The following is a 17,503-nucleotide window of genomic DNA, read 5'->3' as shown; positions in this document are numbered from 1 at the left end:
AGTAAAGTTAAGGAGCTGCAGAAAAATCTATTATGCTTCAGCTGAAGTAAAAAAAAAACAAGGGTAGCAATCCTGATCTCAGACAAAGTAAAAGCAAAAATAAATCTAATTAAAAGAGATAAGGAAGGAAACTACCTCTTACTAAAAGGTACCACAAACAATGAGGCAGTATCAATACTAAACATATATGCACCAAGAGATATAGCATCCAAATTCTTAAAGGAGAAGTTAAGGGAGTTATAGGAAGAAATAGACAGCAAAACTATACTGGGGGGGACCTCAATTGTCCCCTCTTAACTTGATAACCAAAAAACAAACAAGAAAACTAAGGAGGTAAATAGAATATTAGAAAAATTAGATATGGCAGACCTTTGGAGAAAACTGAATGGGAACAGAAAGGAATGTTCCTTTTTCTCAGCAGCAAATGGCACCTACACAAAAACTGACCATGTATTAAGGCATAAAACCTCAAAATCAAATGCAGAAAGGCAGAAATATTAAATGTATTCTTTTTGGATCATAAAGTAATAAAAATTACATTCAACAAAGGGCAATGGAAAGACAGATTAAAAATTAAATGGGAATGAAATAATCTAATCCTAAAGAATAAGTGAATCAATGAACAAGTCACAGAAACATCAATAATTTCATTAAAGAAAAAGACAGCAATAAAACAACATACCAAAATTTATGGGATGCAGTCATAGGGGAAATTTTGTTTCTCTGAATTCTTACCTCAACAAAATAGAAAAAGAACAGATCAATGAATTGGACATGCAACTAAAAAAACTAGAAGAAAGAACAAATTAAAAATCACCAGTTGAGCCCCATATTGGAAATCCTGAAAATCAAAGGTGAAATTAATAAGATTGAAAGTTAAAAAAAAACCACATACCACTGAGCTAATAAACAAATCTATGGGCTGGTTTTGTGAAAAAAACAATAAGATAGATAAATCATTGGTTAATTTGATTTAAAAAAAGAAAGGAAACCAAATATTCAGCATCAAAAATGAAAAGGGTGAAATCACCACCAATGAAGAAATTAAAGCAATCATTAGGAAATATTTTGCTCAATTCTATGCCGATAAATGACAATCTGAGCGAAATAGATGACTGTTTATGAAAATATAAATTATCCAGATGAACAGAACAGGAAATAGAATCCTAAATAACCCCATCTTAGAAAAAGAAATTGGGCGAGCAAGTTAGCAAACACACACATGTTGGATGTTTAGAAAATCCTCTTAAACAGAAGCCAACAGAAGGGGACCAAATGAACTTCTTGTCTTTAATATGAAGAGATGCTTCCCCCCCCCCCCCCCCCCGCACTGTCTTCTCCAGGATTAATTATTCTTCACTTTCTGGCAGTAGGATGCTAGAGCCCGGAGGAGGTGGTTTGGGGGCCATCTGTGCCCTGATATGGGCATCCTTGAAGAAGGCTCACTATGAAGCTGAAGGGGCCATGAAGGAAGCCTCCCTCCACCAATGAGATGGGATCGTTGGCCAAAGTAGGTGCCTGGAGCTTTTCTGATCTCATTTCTTTCCCTTCTGAGAAACAGTGAAGGGCCATAAAGTCACCTGAAGACTTGTTCCTGCATCCCAAAGACGAGAGGCCTCTGTGGGAGCTCCCTGAGCTGGGTCCAAGCACAATGAGGACTTAATTTAGGAATGCCAGGTGGGTAGCTGTATGACAGAGAGCAGGCCACTGATGAGCCACCCTGTATGAGAGCACCAAATAGATTCACAAGTAAACTCTGGCAATCACTCAGCCAACAAGTGGTGCTGATTAAATGTTCACTCTGTACCCAGCCCTGTACCAAGCCTAGGGACACAATAGAAGGCAAAAAACTGGGTCCAACATTCCCAGAACACACAATCCCTAAAAGTACACAAACAGGTTCTCCAAATATGTAAAGAAACAAGTGCCTTCTCCCTCCTTCTTCTGGGGAGCCCCAAGGGCTCTGATCCCCAAACTTAGAAAGCAAAAATGGGGCAGGGTCCTGATTATGGTACAAATCTGACAATTCACCATGGGCTCTTTCTGAGCACTGCCATCAACACATTCACAAGTGTGCCTCAATGCGTCCCCACAGGCCTCTACCAGGAACACACACAAAGCTCTAAGAGACAATAAATCATATCCCCAAGACAACTTTTACGTGAATATGATTCTGTCAGAAGGTTCAGAACATTTCTTTGATGACACAAAACCATCAATATTTTTTAATGACCATGTATTTGAATAGGAGAATTTTGCTCTAATGTATGATAAAAAATATGTATTTGAAATAATAAACTAGCATTATGTGAAATGGGGAACCATTAGTGGCTTTCCCACTAAGAACAGGGTTCAGAAATACTTTTCAACCTCATTTCAGAAATGGTATCTATTGAAGACAGACAAAAAGTCAGCAAAGTAATTCTATTTCCAGATGATATGATGGTTTCTTCAGAAAAAACCAACAGAATATTTTTTTAAGTTAATGGACATAATGACTGCCTTCAGCTAAGTACTAGAACACATCATACCCACAAAAAGCAATAATATTTCTATAGATAACTGACACAAAACAAAAGAGAAGAATGGAAAGAGAAATGGCATTTATAATAACATTTACAGACTAGCTAGATGAAACAGATAAAAACAGAGAAGTCATTTGTGAAACATTTACTATCAGGCAATATACTGAGGGCCAGACCATCAGGTTTACATTCTAATGGAGAGAAACACGGAGGGGATCTGGGAAAGGACAAGGAGAGGCAGCACGGTTTGTGCATCAGCTTCTCAAGACACAAACTGGATCTGCCTAAGGTCACTACAAAACCATTTTGAGTCAAAGAAATTATTGGGCTGATGGTTTATATAACTAGCAGACTGATTCAGCCACATTAAATCCCATTGGCCTAAACATCAGTGGGATATTTGATAGAAATGGATGAAGTGATCATGTTCATATGAAACAATAACCATCTTAGGAACACTGGCTAGCTGTGTGGACAAAAATGGGAACGGTTACAGCTCACATTAGAATATAGTCATGTGGGACGTGCAGATAGACAGACAAATAAAATCAACAATAAATTCCCAACAGATTGTTAAGCACAAAATGCTTTATCATCTAAACATTCTGAAAATTAGTAAGTCATGACAGCAAAACAGACCAACAGATGTATGGCAGCTAAGAGACACAGAAAATGCTTATTCAACACACTAAAAACTTAGAGGAGACCAAAGAAGTGGATTTAACGAGAGAAAATATATTGGATCTGATGACAATGAAGAGCTCTTGTAGAGCAGAAAGCCATGGATCTCGACTCCTCAGCAGAGAAACAAATATCCCTAGAAACATTTCTGACTGACGTGTGACGTGAGGTTTTTACGGATGAACGTATAGAGAAGAATGAGACCCATCCCACTAGATCCAAACAGGCCGTTCTCAAATCAAATGACCAATTACCATTAAAGGAAGTGTTTGGACTCTTTAATATGCAGAGAAATAATTGTGAACTACCATGGGACTCCAGTTGGAAGAAACGGGAAAGGAAAGATCAAATTAAATTCTCCCAGTACTTTCCAGGGAACAATTCAAAAAGAGCTAAAGAAGTTCCCAGCAGATAATTTTGGGGCTCTCTGGGGAGGACAGGGATACACCTCAATGGTACTGACAGGAGGAACCAATGCTTCTGCACAAAAATATTCCTGAGAGCATAATTCTTAGTAATGAAAACTGGGGGAAAAGACCCCCATGATATCCAGGTGGACAGAGGTATGGGAATGTAATGAAACACTGTTGTCTTCAGAAATAACAGCTGTTCAGAATACAAAGAAATGCAAGGTATTTCCACAGTCTAGTGTGGTTTTAAGCTTTTTTGAAAAATTTTACTTAAACCTTATTTAAAACTTAAGCATAATAAACTCTTATTGATTATAAATGATACAAATTTATAGTTCCACATGAAATTAATATTAATAAAGTTTCACAGAAATTAATGTTAATAAAATGTTCAACTAAACATTTTCATTTCATAAACATTTGTTGGTTATGAAATTTATAACAAATTTTTTTTAAAAGGAATGAAAAAAGTGATTGCCAACATTAGTGCCTGCTCCCAAATTAAGAATCCCTGGGAAAAGAATGACAGAATTTAGTTGTGAAATTATTATTTCATCTCTGAAATGTATTGGCCAATGCTTTGTAATGACATTAAAAGTGAGGTGCTTAAAACAGTTTTTATTATTTTATTACTTAAAATAATATGTTTTAACATTTTGATCCAGAGCTGCAATTTTATCGGCACAATTCTTTCCACTGATCTCCACCGATAATTAACCTGTGGTTGATAAAATTCTTAATGAGTTGCTCACATCCCGCAGCTAGGATTGTGTACATGGATGCCAGGCTTTTAGACTTCCAGTCCCTCCCTCTCTCAGGCCGCCATCTCTCTCCTGGGCACACGGCCTCACACGGCCTCTTGGCTCTTCAGGTTAGTAGAAGCAAACATCAAACTGAATCAGGCGGAGCTCTCCCACTCTTGACTCAGTGTTGTTTATGGAATGAAGCCAAGGGGGAGAGATAATGATCTTAGAACTGACAGAACGCTCCATCTCCGAATCCACCTGAACTCTATCTTGCCACTAAGCATTGTAACCAAAGGATAGAAGGATATTATTAGAAATTTCATAATGGGCAGAAATATTCTCTTTTGTCCAATGAATTAAATCTTAAGGCAGTTCACACAGGGGGCTAACTTTTGCCCAGACATCGAGTAGACTCAAAGATATAAACTCCCAAGAGTCATGTAATCTGTTTGGTTATGAAAAATTAAATGAACACAAGCAAGTCTAAGTGACACTGGTTCAGTTCAAGCCTCAAGCTCGGTTTCTCTTGGGTATCAGTCAGGAAATGGGCTCTTCTCCTGACCAGTATGAAATGGTAATTGACACAAAGGAAATGAAGAAAATGCAGTATTTTTCCAGTTGTCTTCTTTGTTAATTATAGGAGTTATATCTGGAAAATAACCAAATTGAAGAAATCAAAGAAACCTCTTTTAACCACACCAGAAACATCAACGTCATTATATTACACCATAATCAAATTGAAGAGAACAGGATTGACCCTTTGGCGTGGATCCATCATGAGTGAGTATTACCTGACATCCGCTTATCCTCTTACCAGCTGGTGGAGCATGGGGTAAATACTCTGCACACAAAGTGGAGGGGGCAGGAGGAGGAAGGACTAAAGAACAAGTTGGAAGGGCAAGGGCTGGGGTCAACGGGACGAGGGGAGGGATGAACTTTGACCCCAGGGAGGGAAGAGAAGAGCCAAGAAAACCAAGTATGGATCGATGTGGTTCTTTTTCTCTTGTTCCAGAAACCTGGAATCCATCGATCTCTCTTACAACAAGCTCTACCACGTGCCCTCCTACCTGCCCAAGTCCTTGCTGCACCTGGTGCTGGTTGGGAATCAGATTGAGAGAATTCCCGGATATGTGTTTGGTCACATGAAGCCTGGACTGGAATACTTATACCTCTCATTTAACCAGCTGAACGATGGCGGCATCCACCCAGTGTCATTCCATGGGGCATATCACTCTCTGAGAGAGATATTTCTGGATTACAATGAATTAAAATCCATACCATGTGGGATATCACGCATGACCTCGCTGCGCCTTCTGAGACTTAACAACAACAAAATACGGTACCTTCCTCCTTTGTTCTTTTGTTGGCTGGGCTGGCTAACGCTGAAGTCAGCAAACAGAACAGCTCTTCTCTTTCTAAGTGTCACAATCTCAAGCCAATAGATCCCTGAAGGGCTCAACTACTAAGCCAGCTAGGGGGCCAACTCTAGGTGTCTGGAGTGGGGAGGACCAGAGTATAACAGCCCCATTGTAGAGATGAGGAGACTGAGGTGGAGTGGTTCTGGGACCCTGGAACCATGTCTTTTAGCGTGCTAATTCACGCCTGAGAGTGGGGTGAGAGGGTCAGCTCTGCCACTTGTCTTCTAACCTGTCACCTCCATCCCAAACCTATTTCCTTAGGCGCCTTCGCCAGGAGCGCATCTGTGGAGCTGAGAACAGAGATTCCCCTCTGGAGCATCTGCATCTTGAAAACAACTATATCAGCCCAAGAGTCATTTCTTCTTATGTATTTCCATGCATTCAATCCCATGCAAGCATCATCCTGGGGCCACAAAAGGTCAAATAGGTCGTGGGGCCCTGCCTTGTGTTCGGTCTGCACATCTCTTGGTCCAGAAGCGGCACATGGCTCCTAGGATGCCCCCAAAGACAGCAGAAGATCCTGCCTCCAAACCAGGGAAAGGATAGCATAAACCCCCATATCCTGTGATCCCTGGGCAGCAGGAGCTAAGAGAGACCCAGCCCTGCCCCCATCCTGCTCACTAATGCTTCCTTATCACTAATGTGCAGTGATAAGTCTGGAGATCAGCAGACCCTTACTTGTCCCAGTTACAGCTGTAGGATCAGTGAGGCCTAAAGGACAGAAGGACAGCCCTCCATTTGTCTCCCAATTATGGGACCAGGTCCTGTGTCACATTCTAAGGCCCTGAATTACTGATGAGCTGCTAACGTGCCCTGGGTGAGGGATGCCCTGCTCCAGGAGTACCTCACACTGATTAAGCCCTGGGTCTAGAAAGAATCAAAACAAATCAATTTCTAGCTCAGCCAATACTGGCGCTGGAGAAGATGCTTTGGAATGTGACACCTAAAGACCGAGTGAAAGGCAAAAGGCTGGGCTGGAGCTGGAGGAGTCGGTAAGGTCCAGGTTCAAATCCCGATTAAGGATGCTTGTTCCAGGGCTTCAGGGAACGATGGATCTGCCATGGTGGGGGTCCTCTATGCTGATAAGAGCACTGATGCTGGCTTCTCCAAAGCCCGGAGGAGCACCACAGCTTAGTGTCCAGGCTCTGCCAGAGCACGGGTACCATTCTCATCTAACAGGTGACATCACTTTGCCATCCACACGTGGTGGCTACACCTAACCCAAGTGAACTCTAAGACTTCATGGCTGGTCATGTGACCTGGGTCCCTGCCAAAACAACACCGCAGAATCTCAAGTGGCTCAGCAGTCCCTCCTCAAGGACAAGTCTAAGAAATAGAAATAGGCTGGCTTATTTTGGACTAGACTGGTCCTCCTGGACTTTCCCTCCAGGGCTCTGACATGGACACTTTCTCCCTGTGGAACATGATCACTCCCTTTTCTCCCCATTACCAAGGGCATCCTTTTATGTGAGACCTTAATTATATCATTTATTCACTTTCTGGCTTTTCTGAGTCATTGCGTAAACTGATTCACCAAACCTGGCATTTGCTTTAACTCTGCTCATGTCTGAAGGCATCATGAGGCATGATGCTGGGGGGCCAAGAGCTCCAGATGAGGAGGCAGGAGTCCTGGGTCCTAGATTTGATTTTGCCCCTGAGTCCAACCATCATAACCTTGGGAAATCCCCTGGAGCCCCTTCCTCATCTCCCCTCCTTCAGGGATCTCCTCTGCTAAAAGGGACATGTTGCCCACTCTTCTCCACAGGTAGGTGCCATGGGAAGACTGGCAACAAAAAGGGTCTAAGTGAGTGTTGGAAGACTTCTTACTTCCTTGACTTGTGACCTCCACCCAAGGAGGGGCTGGAGTCAGCCCAGCTTCCTTCCCTGCATGCTGACACCTGTCAGCTGTGCCCAGAAATAAAAATGCTGCATTTTCCTGAAAGACTGAAGAAAGGCCTTCTCCAAGGAGAAAGATTCCTTCCCAAATGTCTCCAGTTTCTCCCTTCCTGACAAACAGTCCAGTCCAGGCCAGCGACTTCCCTCAACTGGAGAGGTGCTGGCGGCCCTTGCTTCTCATTCTGCCCCAGAAGAGAGGAAGAGGGCAAAGTCTTTCCATCTGACACCAAACCCCAGCCCAAGGTCACAGGGGGAAGTGACAGAGGCAGGACTGGAACCCAGGCCTTCTGACTCTGGAGTCAGAGTTCTCTTCACTGTGTCCCTTTGGTGAGGATCAATCAATCCCAGGACTGTAGGACTGAAATGGACCTTAGAGCATCTTATGCTAGCTCCCTCATTCTAGCAGATGAGGAGCTTGAGGTCCCAACTGGTTAAGTGACTTTACCTAGGTCATTCGGCTAATTTGAACCCCTGCCCTCTGACTCCAAGTCCAGAGGGCTTTCCCAACAATCCTCCTCCTCCTGGGAGGATGCCCCAAGTTTTTAAAGCAACGGCTGACCTCTGGCCTCGGGCAGAGATCCCTGATCCCCTCTCCCACTCCAAGGTTACTTATAATGACCTATAAACCCTGCCATCTTCGAGGGATGTACTTCACTCAAGGGAGAGCTCCCCACTTGTTCAGCCAGGAAAGCATCCTCCTCCCTCCCAAATACTGCCCAAGATTGTGAAGAACGGTCCCAGAAGCACAGTCTGTGTAACTGACTGACACCCAGTGAACACCAGAGAGAGCAAAGAGAAAAATTAGTCTGCATGTCCGAGGATGGATTTGGATTTCTGGGCCACAGGTAAAAATAAGAGGATAGATTCCTGGTCATGGATGAAACCTACTTAATGAAGGCTGCTGAGAACGGATTGGCCGGTTGTTTAGTCTAATCAAAGGGTTTTAAACTAAGAAAGGATCAGGGAGGGAGAAGCCAGCTACTCACCACAGAGATCAGCTACAATCAAGGAAGACAAGTAGAAGTAGAGATATTTAGAAGTTCACAGGTGACAAAAGCCAAAGGGGGACAAAGAACCCTGTTCTCAAACGTCTATGAACAAACACCCAAGGCTCAGGCAGCAAGCCAGAAGTCATAGACTTTTACTGCAAAAAAGCAAATCTAACTTCATAGGTATTACTGTGACTTGGGGAAAGAAGCCATGACTGTAATACAGCCATGGGTAGAGAGACCTTATTTAAAAGCAATCAGTAGGATTTAGAGGTGGGGGGTGTGGACTGCCTACAAAGAGGGCAGAAAGATATTCATTCCAGGAACTTGGGAAACGAGAGCAGAGAACCATGGTGGTGAGCAAGGGGAACAGGTCAATTAGAAGCCAGCCTCCACAGCCATCCGCACCATTTCCCCTGGGGCCAGGACTCTTCCCTTGGCACGCTGGGCTCTGAAAGGTGAGAGGGCTACAGCGGGTTTCTGGGTAAATCACTGCTGTCACAAACACGTCTGTCTGGGGGGCATCCCAATCACTCATCTGCTTCTTCCTTCTGTCAAGGTGGCCTATGGTACACTTCATGTCCCACATTACATTTGTCATTGAAGCATACTTCAGACCATTTGTACAGAAAGAGGCAGCAGAGGAATGGTTGGGAATCCTAAGTGGGACACTGAGGCAGGACAGAGGAGTGAAGGGGAACATCAATTATTCAGCGATTCTGTGGAACTCTGTCTCGGTCAAAAGCAGACTGCTGGCTCATTTTAATAACAAACATCTTCCAAAAGGAGAAGGAACCCACGAGGGGAAAGGCCAGTCTGGATCTGATCGCCACTAACAGGGAAGCACTGTTTACTGGGGTGGGACACTGACTGTCCTCTTACTAGAGAAGGAAAGGAAATCTGAGCCGAGTCTGGCATGCACTAGGATTGTGGGAAAGAAGATTTCAAAGGCTTTTAACAGGAATGGAAAGTAAGGTGACAAGGAATGAAATTCACTTCCTACAGGGGAAGTGGGTCGGGGAAGGAGCTCAAGCATTCATGCTTGAGAATGAAATTCTGAGGAGGGAATACAAGATCTGTCCAAAGAGACCTGTATAGATGCTCCGAGAACTCACCAACCAACATAGATTAAAAAACCAAAACCAAACATGGATAAGATGGAAATAAGCGATGAAGACAAAGGTGGTGGATGGGCCTGTAAAAATACAAAGCCCTGACACTGATTTTTCAGCAATGTTAGAGAAAAGGAGGCTTGAACCAGGGCCTGGAGGACCACGTGTATGGAAGATGACAGTAACAGAAAGAAGGGGAAGAAGCTTGAGCCTTACTGTGCGCTGCAAATGACAGAAGGGGATGGTTAAAAGGGAGAGATGCCCAAGGTGTGGAAGGGGATGGTGCTGACTCATGAATCAAGTCAGTGATGCTGACAGCAGTGGGCCAACCCACTGATGCTTGAAGGACTGGGAACGGGAGAATGGGATGACATGATGGGAAAGTGGCAAACACCTCGTTTTTCTAAAAAAGGTCAAGGTCAGAGTCTGTGAACTCCAGTCAGGTGAGCTTGATGTCAACTGCTGGAAAACACTAAGAATGGATCATTGAAGGGATAGATATGAGGGAAAATCTAAAACAGGGAATTGTGATGACCAAGCAGGAGCATAGCTCCATTAAGAATAGGTCACGCTGACAAAACCATGGATAGAGAGCATTACAAAAGAAATAAAATTTTAATAACATGAAAGTAAAAAGTTTGGCATTAACACATGCAAAGGAGCTAAAGATTAGAAAAGAAACAGTTAACTAGGAAACACTCTTCGCAGCACTTCACGGAGAAACGCCTCATTTCCAAGACATATAAGGAACTGATTCAAATGTAGAAGGAAACTTGGTCTAATTAATAAACAGTGAATGCATGAGCAGACAGTTTTCAAAGGAAGAAATGAAAACTACAGCAAACTGAGAAAACAGCTCGAATTAAAGCAATTCTGAGGCTCCAGCTCATGCCCCGGAGATTGGCAAAGTTGGCAGATGAAAATGATGAACCTTGGAGCTGCCTAGGGAAACGCAGGCTCACTAAAGCCACTCTGGAGAACAAGGTACAGCTCTGCCCCAGCTTCCTGAACTGGGCACACCCCTTGACCCTTATGTGCCATGACTACAAAGAGTTTTTTTTTTAAAAAGGAAGAAAATGTCCTGTATGCTATATATGTGTATATATGTATTACACATACATATATGTACATGTACACACACACACATATATATATACATACTACATACATACATATACATACACATGTTTTATGGTGGCAAAGAACTGGAAACTAAGAGGATACCCATCGGTGGGGAATGGCTCACCAAGTGATGGCACAGGAATAGATCCAGGAAGATGGTGATATACTCGAGGGCACTAAGAAATGATGAGAGGGTGTCATTTCAGAGAACTATGATAAGACTTGCACAAACTACCACATGAGGGAGTAGGCAGGATGAGGAGTGTACCTTAGGCTTAAGTAACAACACTGCAAAAATAAACAATGCCCAAGACTTGAGGAGTCTGAGCAGTCCAGTGACCAGCCAGGGTTCCTGAGGCTTGATTCAGAGGGGGATGAGCCAAACATGCCCAGTGGGGATTGATTCTCCTTGGCTATGCCTCCTTCTGAATGGACAGGGAGTGGAAACCCTGGAAGTAGTAATCACTGGTTTTCATATGTGTCAAAGGTCTCTAAGAGGCCTCACCCACATTATCTCATAACAGCCTCAAGCCTGAGATGCAGGTGACCTGTCCAAGGTAACACAGCCCCCAAGGAGCTGTGGAGAGGATCCAAATCCATTGGTTTGTGGCTCCCAAGTCCAGCCTTTTAATCTTTCTGCAGCTTTTCACAAGGAGGGTAGTGATTTAGCTCTTTTTGCTGAGTTAGAAATATGAGTTTTCCTTTAAAAAATAAAAAGATTACAGGGTATTTAGAACAAAGAAACCTAATTCCAGTGATGGTTTTCCAGTCTCTAGGAAGAGACTGCCTCTTAAGCAATCAATTAACCAACAAGAATGTGAGCGCTAGGACAATATAGGAATATCACGTATGAGCATTTTCCCAGTAAATCTGAAAAAATCTTGCGAACAGTGTGAAGGCAAGTCCAGACAAGCTCGATTCTTTATGTCTCACTGTATCCCAAGCAGATCTTAACACATCTTTAATGCAGCACTTAATTCAACAGGTTGAAACAAATTACAAAGGCATAACTGGAATAAATTTTTTTTTTGTCTCAAATAACCTGTAATCTTCAAAAAAAAATTTTTAAAGGAAAACTCCTATTTCTAGCTTGGCAAAAGAGCTAAATTGCTACTGTCCTTAGGAAAAGCTGCAAGAACAAGGCGCCGGATGCTTATCCTTGGAAGCACCGTCCTGAGACCAAGCCTTGAGCTCCTTAGAGAAGAGCTCGTGTAGAAGGAATGTGGAAGACCAGACTGTGGCTGAAGCTGAACATCGGTGTGCACTATATCCACCATCACGACATTGCAATGGCATGCTCTGTTTCTAAGCAACAGAAATTCTGTGGTCAAACAAATGAACATGATACTCGTCACGTGGCACTGAGTGAACCAGCCTTGTCTCTGCTGCAGGGAGTGAGTGGGAGGTTGGGAGCCTCCTGGGGAGCCCGCCCCCTGCTCAGGGCTACCATATTTACATACAGGGGTGGGTCTGAAAAGGTGTTTTATCTAATTCTGGGTCTCACTGAATTAAGAATGTAGTTCAGTACTGGAATCAAAATTCTTCATTAGTTCTCAACGACTGGAAAAAAATTTCCAATAGGAAGGGAGGCTTTGTAAGACAGTCACAAGGTATCCATACTCCTGAGCTCTGCTACTCTTTAACATCTCTTGCACCAGAGGAGGGGGGGGGTTTCCTCTACCATCAGGGATTTCACCAAAGGAGCACAGCCTGGAAGGATGAAAGCGGGTCCTAACCTGTCCCTGCCTTCAGGGTCTGGGCGAGTCTGCTCAACTCCATGCCCCACCCAAAGGCAGAAGACCCACCCATGCAGCAGGCATCCTCTGCAGTGGAAACCAACCATGATCCATGGTTTAGTGACCCCTCCCTCCAACCATACAGGGACCAAAGGATTTCTGGTCACAGGCCTCTTGGTCAATAATGGTCCATTCAGCCCCTCCTACATGTAGGAAGTGCTGGGGATCTAAAGACAGTCTAGTGAGAGGGATAACATGCAAACAAATGGGTAGAAACAAGCTATAGACAGTCCCGAGAGGGAAGACTTGTAGGAGGTTGTGTTAGAGCCCAGAGCTCCATTCGGCACTGGCCTAGCGGCCAGAGGCTGGGAGTTTACTGAAATGATGGCAGTGGGGCTGAGTGGGCAGAAAAAGGAGTATGGAGCTGGGGAGTATTCTGGAGGGAGAACGGCCTAACGCTTCTGAGATCTGAGCATGCCGGGAAGCCGCGTGGAAGGGGGCCCAGGTGTTACTCTCCCAACGACGAGAACACCAAGAAGCAGTCTTCAGAAGAGCTCTATGAGAAAAGCGCCACAAATTCCGAGGAAGAGAAATCTCTGAGGGAACAACCAAGGTTTCATGGCACATCCAGAAAATGGGCAAAAAGGAGAGAACTGCAAACAGTTCATGTGGGAAGACAGACACACTAATTAGTATCTGGTGCTGAGGCTCTGAACCGGTCCAGTCTTCCAAAAACAATTAGGCAGGAAACATGACTAAGTTGCTGATACCCTTTGGTCCCATGTACCAGACTGAGCCTTCTGCTGAGCCCCAGGAGACTCATGCCTGGGATCGTGGCAGCATCCTAGATTTCCTTAGCCTTGGCCCTCCACCCCATCACTACCCTCTGCCCCAGCTAAGCACACAGTAGGTGTTTAAGAAATGCTGACTGACTGATTAGGGGGGCATGAACCCCAAGCCCCCATTTAAAGAGAGCTCAGTTTTCTCTCCTAGCTGCATAAGTCTGGGGCTTCTGACCTCTCTCTCCTCTCAGCCCTGGCCCTCCCTTTGGTCCCTCCGACTGGAGGGGGCCCAGGAACAAATTTCTATTGAAGGAGAGAATTTCCTGCTTCTCTCCTGGTTGTACAACTCCAGGACTTCTCTGACTGGCTTCTCCAGATCTGTCCCCCACTTTCCCCCTCCCCGCTCCATGTTCCAGAGTAGCCCCTTTCCTCTCCACCCCCACCCCCCAGCTTCCTCCTGTCTTGTTTTTACCTCATTAGACTAAGAGCACCTTGAGGGGGAGTCTCAAGTACGTACATGTGTGTGTATGTGTGCACGCGTGAGTGTGTGTGCATGTGTGCTCGAGTACATGCTTGCGTGCATGTGTGCGTGTATAATTGAGTATGTGCCTGCATGTGTGCATGTGTGCATGTGCATGTGTGTCCAGCTCTTACCAAGGTGGTGGTGCAGGGTAGGTGCTTACTAAATGGTGACTGAAATGAAATCTATCCCAAGGAGGTCAGACACAAAATGCAAGGTCTTACTGGGGAAAACAAAAGAATCCCAGCAGCACTTTGAAGACAGTAAGGAATGGAAGCACAGGGGGTTGCCTCCTCGGGGGTGTGCCCAGACACAGAATGGTAAGATGAAGGCCCCTGAAGAAAGGATAAGCCTGCAGATGTCAGCAGAACTTGGGAGGCCTCCTCTGACTGGCTTCTCACAGAAGCAAGAAGTGCAGAGAGAGCCCCATATGGAACGACCTTATGTGAAATACTGGGAAACCCTAGGAATTCACCCCCATGGAAAGAATAAGCTTGGCTCTGGGGACCAGTGGCTTGGCATTTTTCCTCTTCCCAACAAGGGAGGTTTCTATGGGGGGAGGATATCAGGAAATGATAGGGATGTAGGAAAAAAACCTAAAAGCTATTCAAGAAGTCAAGAAAAGTGAGTGCACTAAGAGCACTTGAAGGGACCTGGACTGGTAGGGGGCTGGCAGAGGCCTAAATTCTCCCCTTGGTTCTCTAGCTGACTTTGGAGATTTGGGCTGGTACAGAAATGCACCATCCAACTCACCAGGCCAGCATCTGTTTCCCTGATAAGTACTGCAGACCCAGAAGAGACCACCAGTGAGGTAGCTTTCTACAGCAGGATCTTGTGGCCTATTTTGTGCCATGGACCTTGAAATAGTCAGCTTGCTGAAGCCAGGGATAGGGACCCTTTCTCAGAATCAGAGTTTTAAATAATGGAAGGAAATGCTAAGTTTCCTAACAAGGTTGATGAAAATAAAGATGTCATTTTTTTTCATCCATTTTCATGGCCCCTCAAAATCTGTCCAGTAAGGGGTCCATGGCCTCCAGGTTTTCTGTTCTAGAGTGAAGAAATTAACCCACTTTTAAAAGATTGATCCAATTAAACATGGATCGCCGCTTTATTCTATGAATGAACTTATTCATAGATACACTGCCAAACATTCTTGCCCCAAATGATTCCAAAGTAATTTCATTTTTAGGGTTTAATCCTGTGGCATTGAGGTCATTATCTGAATAATTTCACTCCAAAAACCTGCTGTATGACTAAATCCACAGGATAATTGCCTTGATCTATGAATCTCCTCCCTCTGGGGAAGCTGGGACCTGAAGGCCTTTACCTTGGCCATGGCGTGCGTCTTGGATCATCATCATGATAACTAAAATACCAATGATATTTCTACAGTGCTTTGTGTGTGGGTCTTATTGAACCTTACAGTAAACCCGAGAGGAGGGAACTATACCCATTTTACAGATGAGAAAATGAGAACAGAGAGCATTTAGTGATCCACCCAGGACCAAACCACTAATGTAGTAGGGCAGAGATGGGACTGGAAGCCAGGTCTTCCAAGTCCAAGCTTCTATCTACTCTGCTACCTTTTCCCCATCCTTTCATGGGGTGCCCTAGATTGCTGATTGTGTCAGCAGAGGAGGCCCAGGACTGCTTCAGTACCGTGTCAGCTCAGACAACACACCAAGCTGCTTCTCAGCTGCTTCTCTCCTTTCAAATGTCTCATCCAGGCTCAGTCAGTTTTATCCCCGCACTGCTCACTGATAGTATTCTGTAAGAAGCTGGCTGCTGAGGTGAGGCCCACTGAACAGGCTTCCCCTTAGGAGACGACGGGAATGAGTTCTTTGAGAGTGAGAGAGGGAGGAGTTCTCCATAGGGAATGCTGACGTTCCACCCTTTCTAACTAGAATTCAGTAATTCCACATCTGTTGCTTCTACTGGCTCTACTTAGGGTTGGGGTCTAGGTCAGACTAGAGGCAGAGAGCCACCATTCTTCAGCAAAAAGGGTCCAGGGGTTGGGGACCAGACATGAACAGGGAACACCATTAAAAGAAACAGAGTGAATCCTTGTAAGGCAGACAAAGACCACTGTCAAGCTGGGAGGCCAAGCCACAATTATGCTTCAGCAATATGGAGGTCTTTGCCATTGTGGTCCAGGGCTGAGCCCCCAAACAAGCAGGTTTTCTAACTGGTACAATCAGTGCTGCATCCACATGGAAAGTCTTCTGAGCTACAGTTTTGGGGGCTAAGCTTGCCCATTTGGGCTTGTGAACAAATGGCCTTCAGCTGTGGACAGCTCCCCACTGCCACCAGTTCATGCATCGGAAACAGATGGATGTGCCCAGGAGTGGACATGCCATCTGTGCTGATCCTCTGGATTTCTGGCCACTTCCTGCTGCACACTTCTAGCCAAGGGACCACGTTTGGAGGGGGGCATTTCTAAGAGCCTGATTTGGGGCAGTTAAGACTCCCAACAGGAGCCAGGCCGCAGGGGAAGGGAAAGTGTAATCTGTACCTGAAGGGATTTATTAATTTGTACCAATTAATTATTTTACTTCAGGAAATGTTAGTTCAAACTGGATTCCCTTGTGGATCTAATAAGATGTGATACAGTTCTTAGTCCAGTATGGCTGGCAGGGAAACCCCTGGGGTCTTTTAACAGGGGATATGCCAGTGCTTGTTCATTTAAGCCATCTGGGGCTGGGCAACACACTTCTGGCAGGCCAAAGAATTAGGGGAGACTAAAAGGAGAAAGAGGCAGGTGGGGTCCTGATGCCAAGGGAGCCCCCAGCTGGCTGCCCTTCTATCTAAGGGCATAGGATGCTTGGGAGAGGAGAAGGGGTCCGGGCCACGGTGTCCAAGCGCCAGGCTCCATGTTCTCCTTGTCCCACACCCTGGGACTCTGGCCCTCCCTGGCATTGTTTCCTCAAGTTGTAAAGGAAGGGGGTGAGGCAGCTCCTCTGATATCTGATGCTTGTGACTGTCTTGTCTGCTTAGGGACATGCCGACCAGAGGCTGTTCAGGCTGGGCACAAATGGCTTCATCCAAGATCAGTCAATGCCTCTAGGCTCACTGGAATCTCTTTATCTGGTCAGGCCCATCTGAGAGGATGCTTCTCACTGGGGGAAAGACTACAGTCTCCCAAGGGAGCCTACCTAAAGCTTCATACATTCCTTCTGAATCTGATAGTAGTTCAGAATCTTATGTGGCACCAACAAACCTCAAAGAAACAGGAGACAACAAGTTTTCTCCCCCAGGAAGAATAGGAATGGAGAAGGTGCAGTGTTGGGTTTGGGGAACACCATTAATGTTTGAAAACAGTGTCCCCCCCACCACCCAAAAAGCAGGGTCAGGGGGGCTTCTGCTTAGACATCTGAGAGACTTGGACCCCCCATCCCTGGAATCATAAAGGTGGAAGAGATTTCCAAGATCAAAATGCCAACCCCCCCCCCCCCGGCTCTCCTAGTTGGAAAAGTGACTGGCTCATGAACTTGAGCAGACATTTGGGTTAAGAAACGCCTGCTGCCTGACGAATACCCTTCTTCCAGTGCGGGGGGAAGGCGGGGGAG

General features: G+C 45.0%; 2 protein-coding genes across 7 annotated transcripts in view; one reads left to right on the top strand and one right to left on the bottom strand.

Moving 5' to 3' along the window:
* ECM2 (extracellular matrix protein 2) overlaps positions 1-7,280 on the top strand; it is a 39,885-nt gene extending 32,605 nt beyond the window's left edge. For all 3 annotated transcript variants that reach the window (XM_072599205.1, XM_072599204.1, XM_072599206.1), the window contains exons 8-10: positions 5,003-5,142; positions 5,375-5,701; positions 6,042-7,280. In XM_072599205.1, coding sequence (XP_072455306.1) covers positions 5,003-5,142; positions 5,375-5,701; positions 6,042-6,207 — 633 coding nt within the window. In that variant the 3' untranslated portion in view covers positions 6,208-7,280. The remainder of the gene's footprint in view (positions 1-5,002; positions 5,143-5,374; positions 5,702-6,041) is intronic.
* Positions 1-17,503, bottom strand: part of CENPP (centromere protein P) — a 193,638-nt gene that overhangs the window by 66,627 nt on the left and 109,508 nt on the right. The gene's annotated exons all lie outside the window — the stretch shown is intronic.

This window comes from Notamacropus eugenii, chromosome 3, assembly GCF_028372415.1.
Source record: "Notamacropus eugenii isolate mMacEug1 chromosome 3, mMacEug1.pri_v2, whole genome shotgun sequence".
Classification (NCBI taxonomy): Eukaryota; Metazoa; Chordata; class Mammalia; order Diprotodontia; family Macropodidae; genus Notamacropus; species Notamacropus eugenii.
The sequence above is the reverse complement of the archived record's forward strand: the minus strand, read 5'-3'. Positions and strand labels throughout refer to the sequence as shown.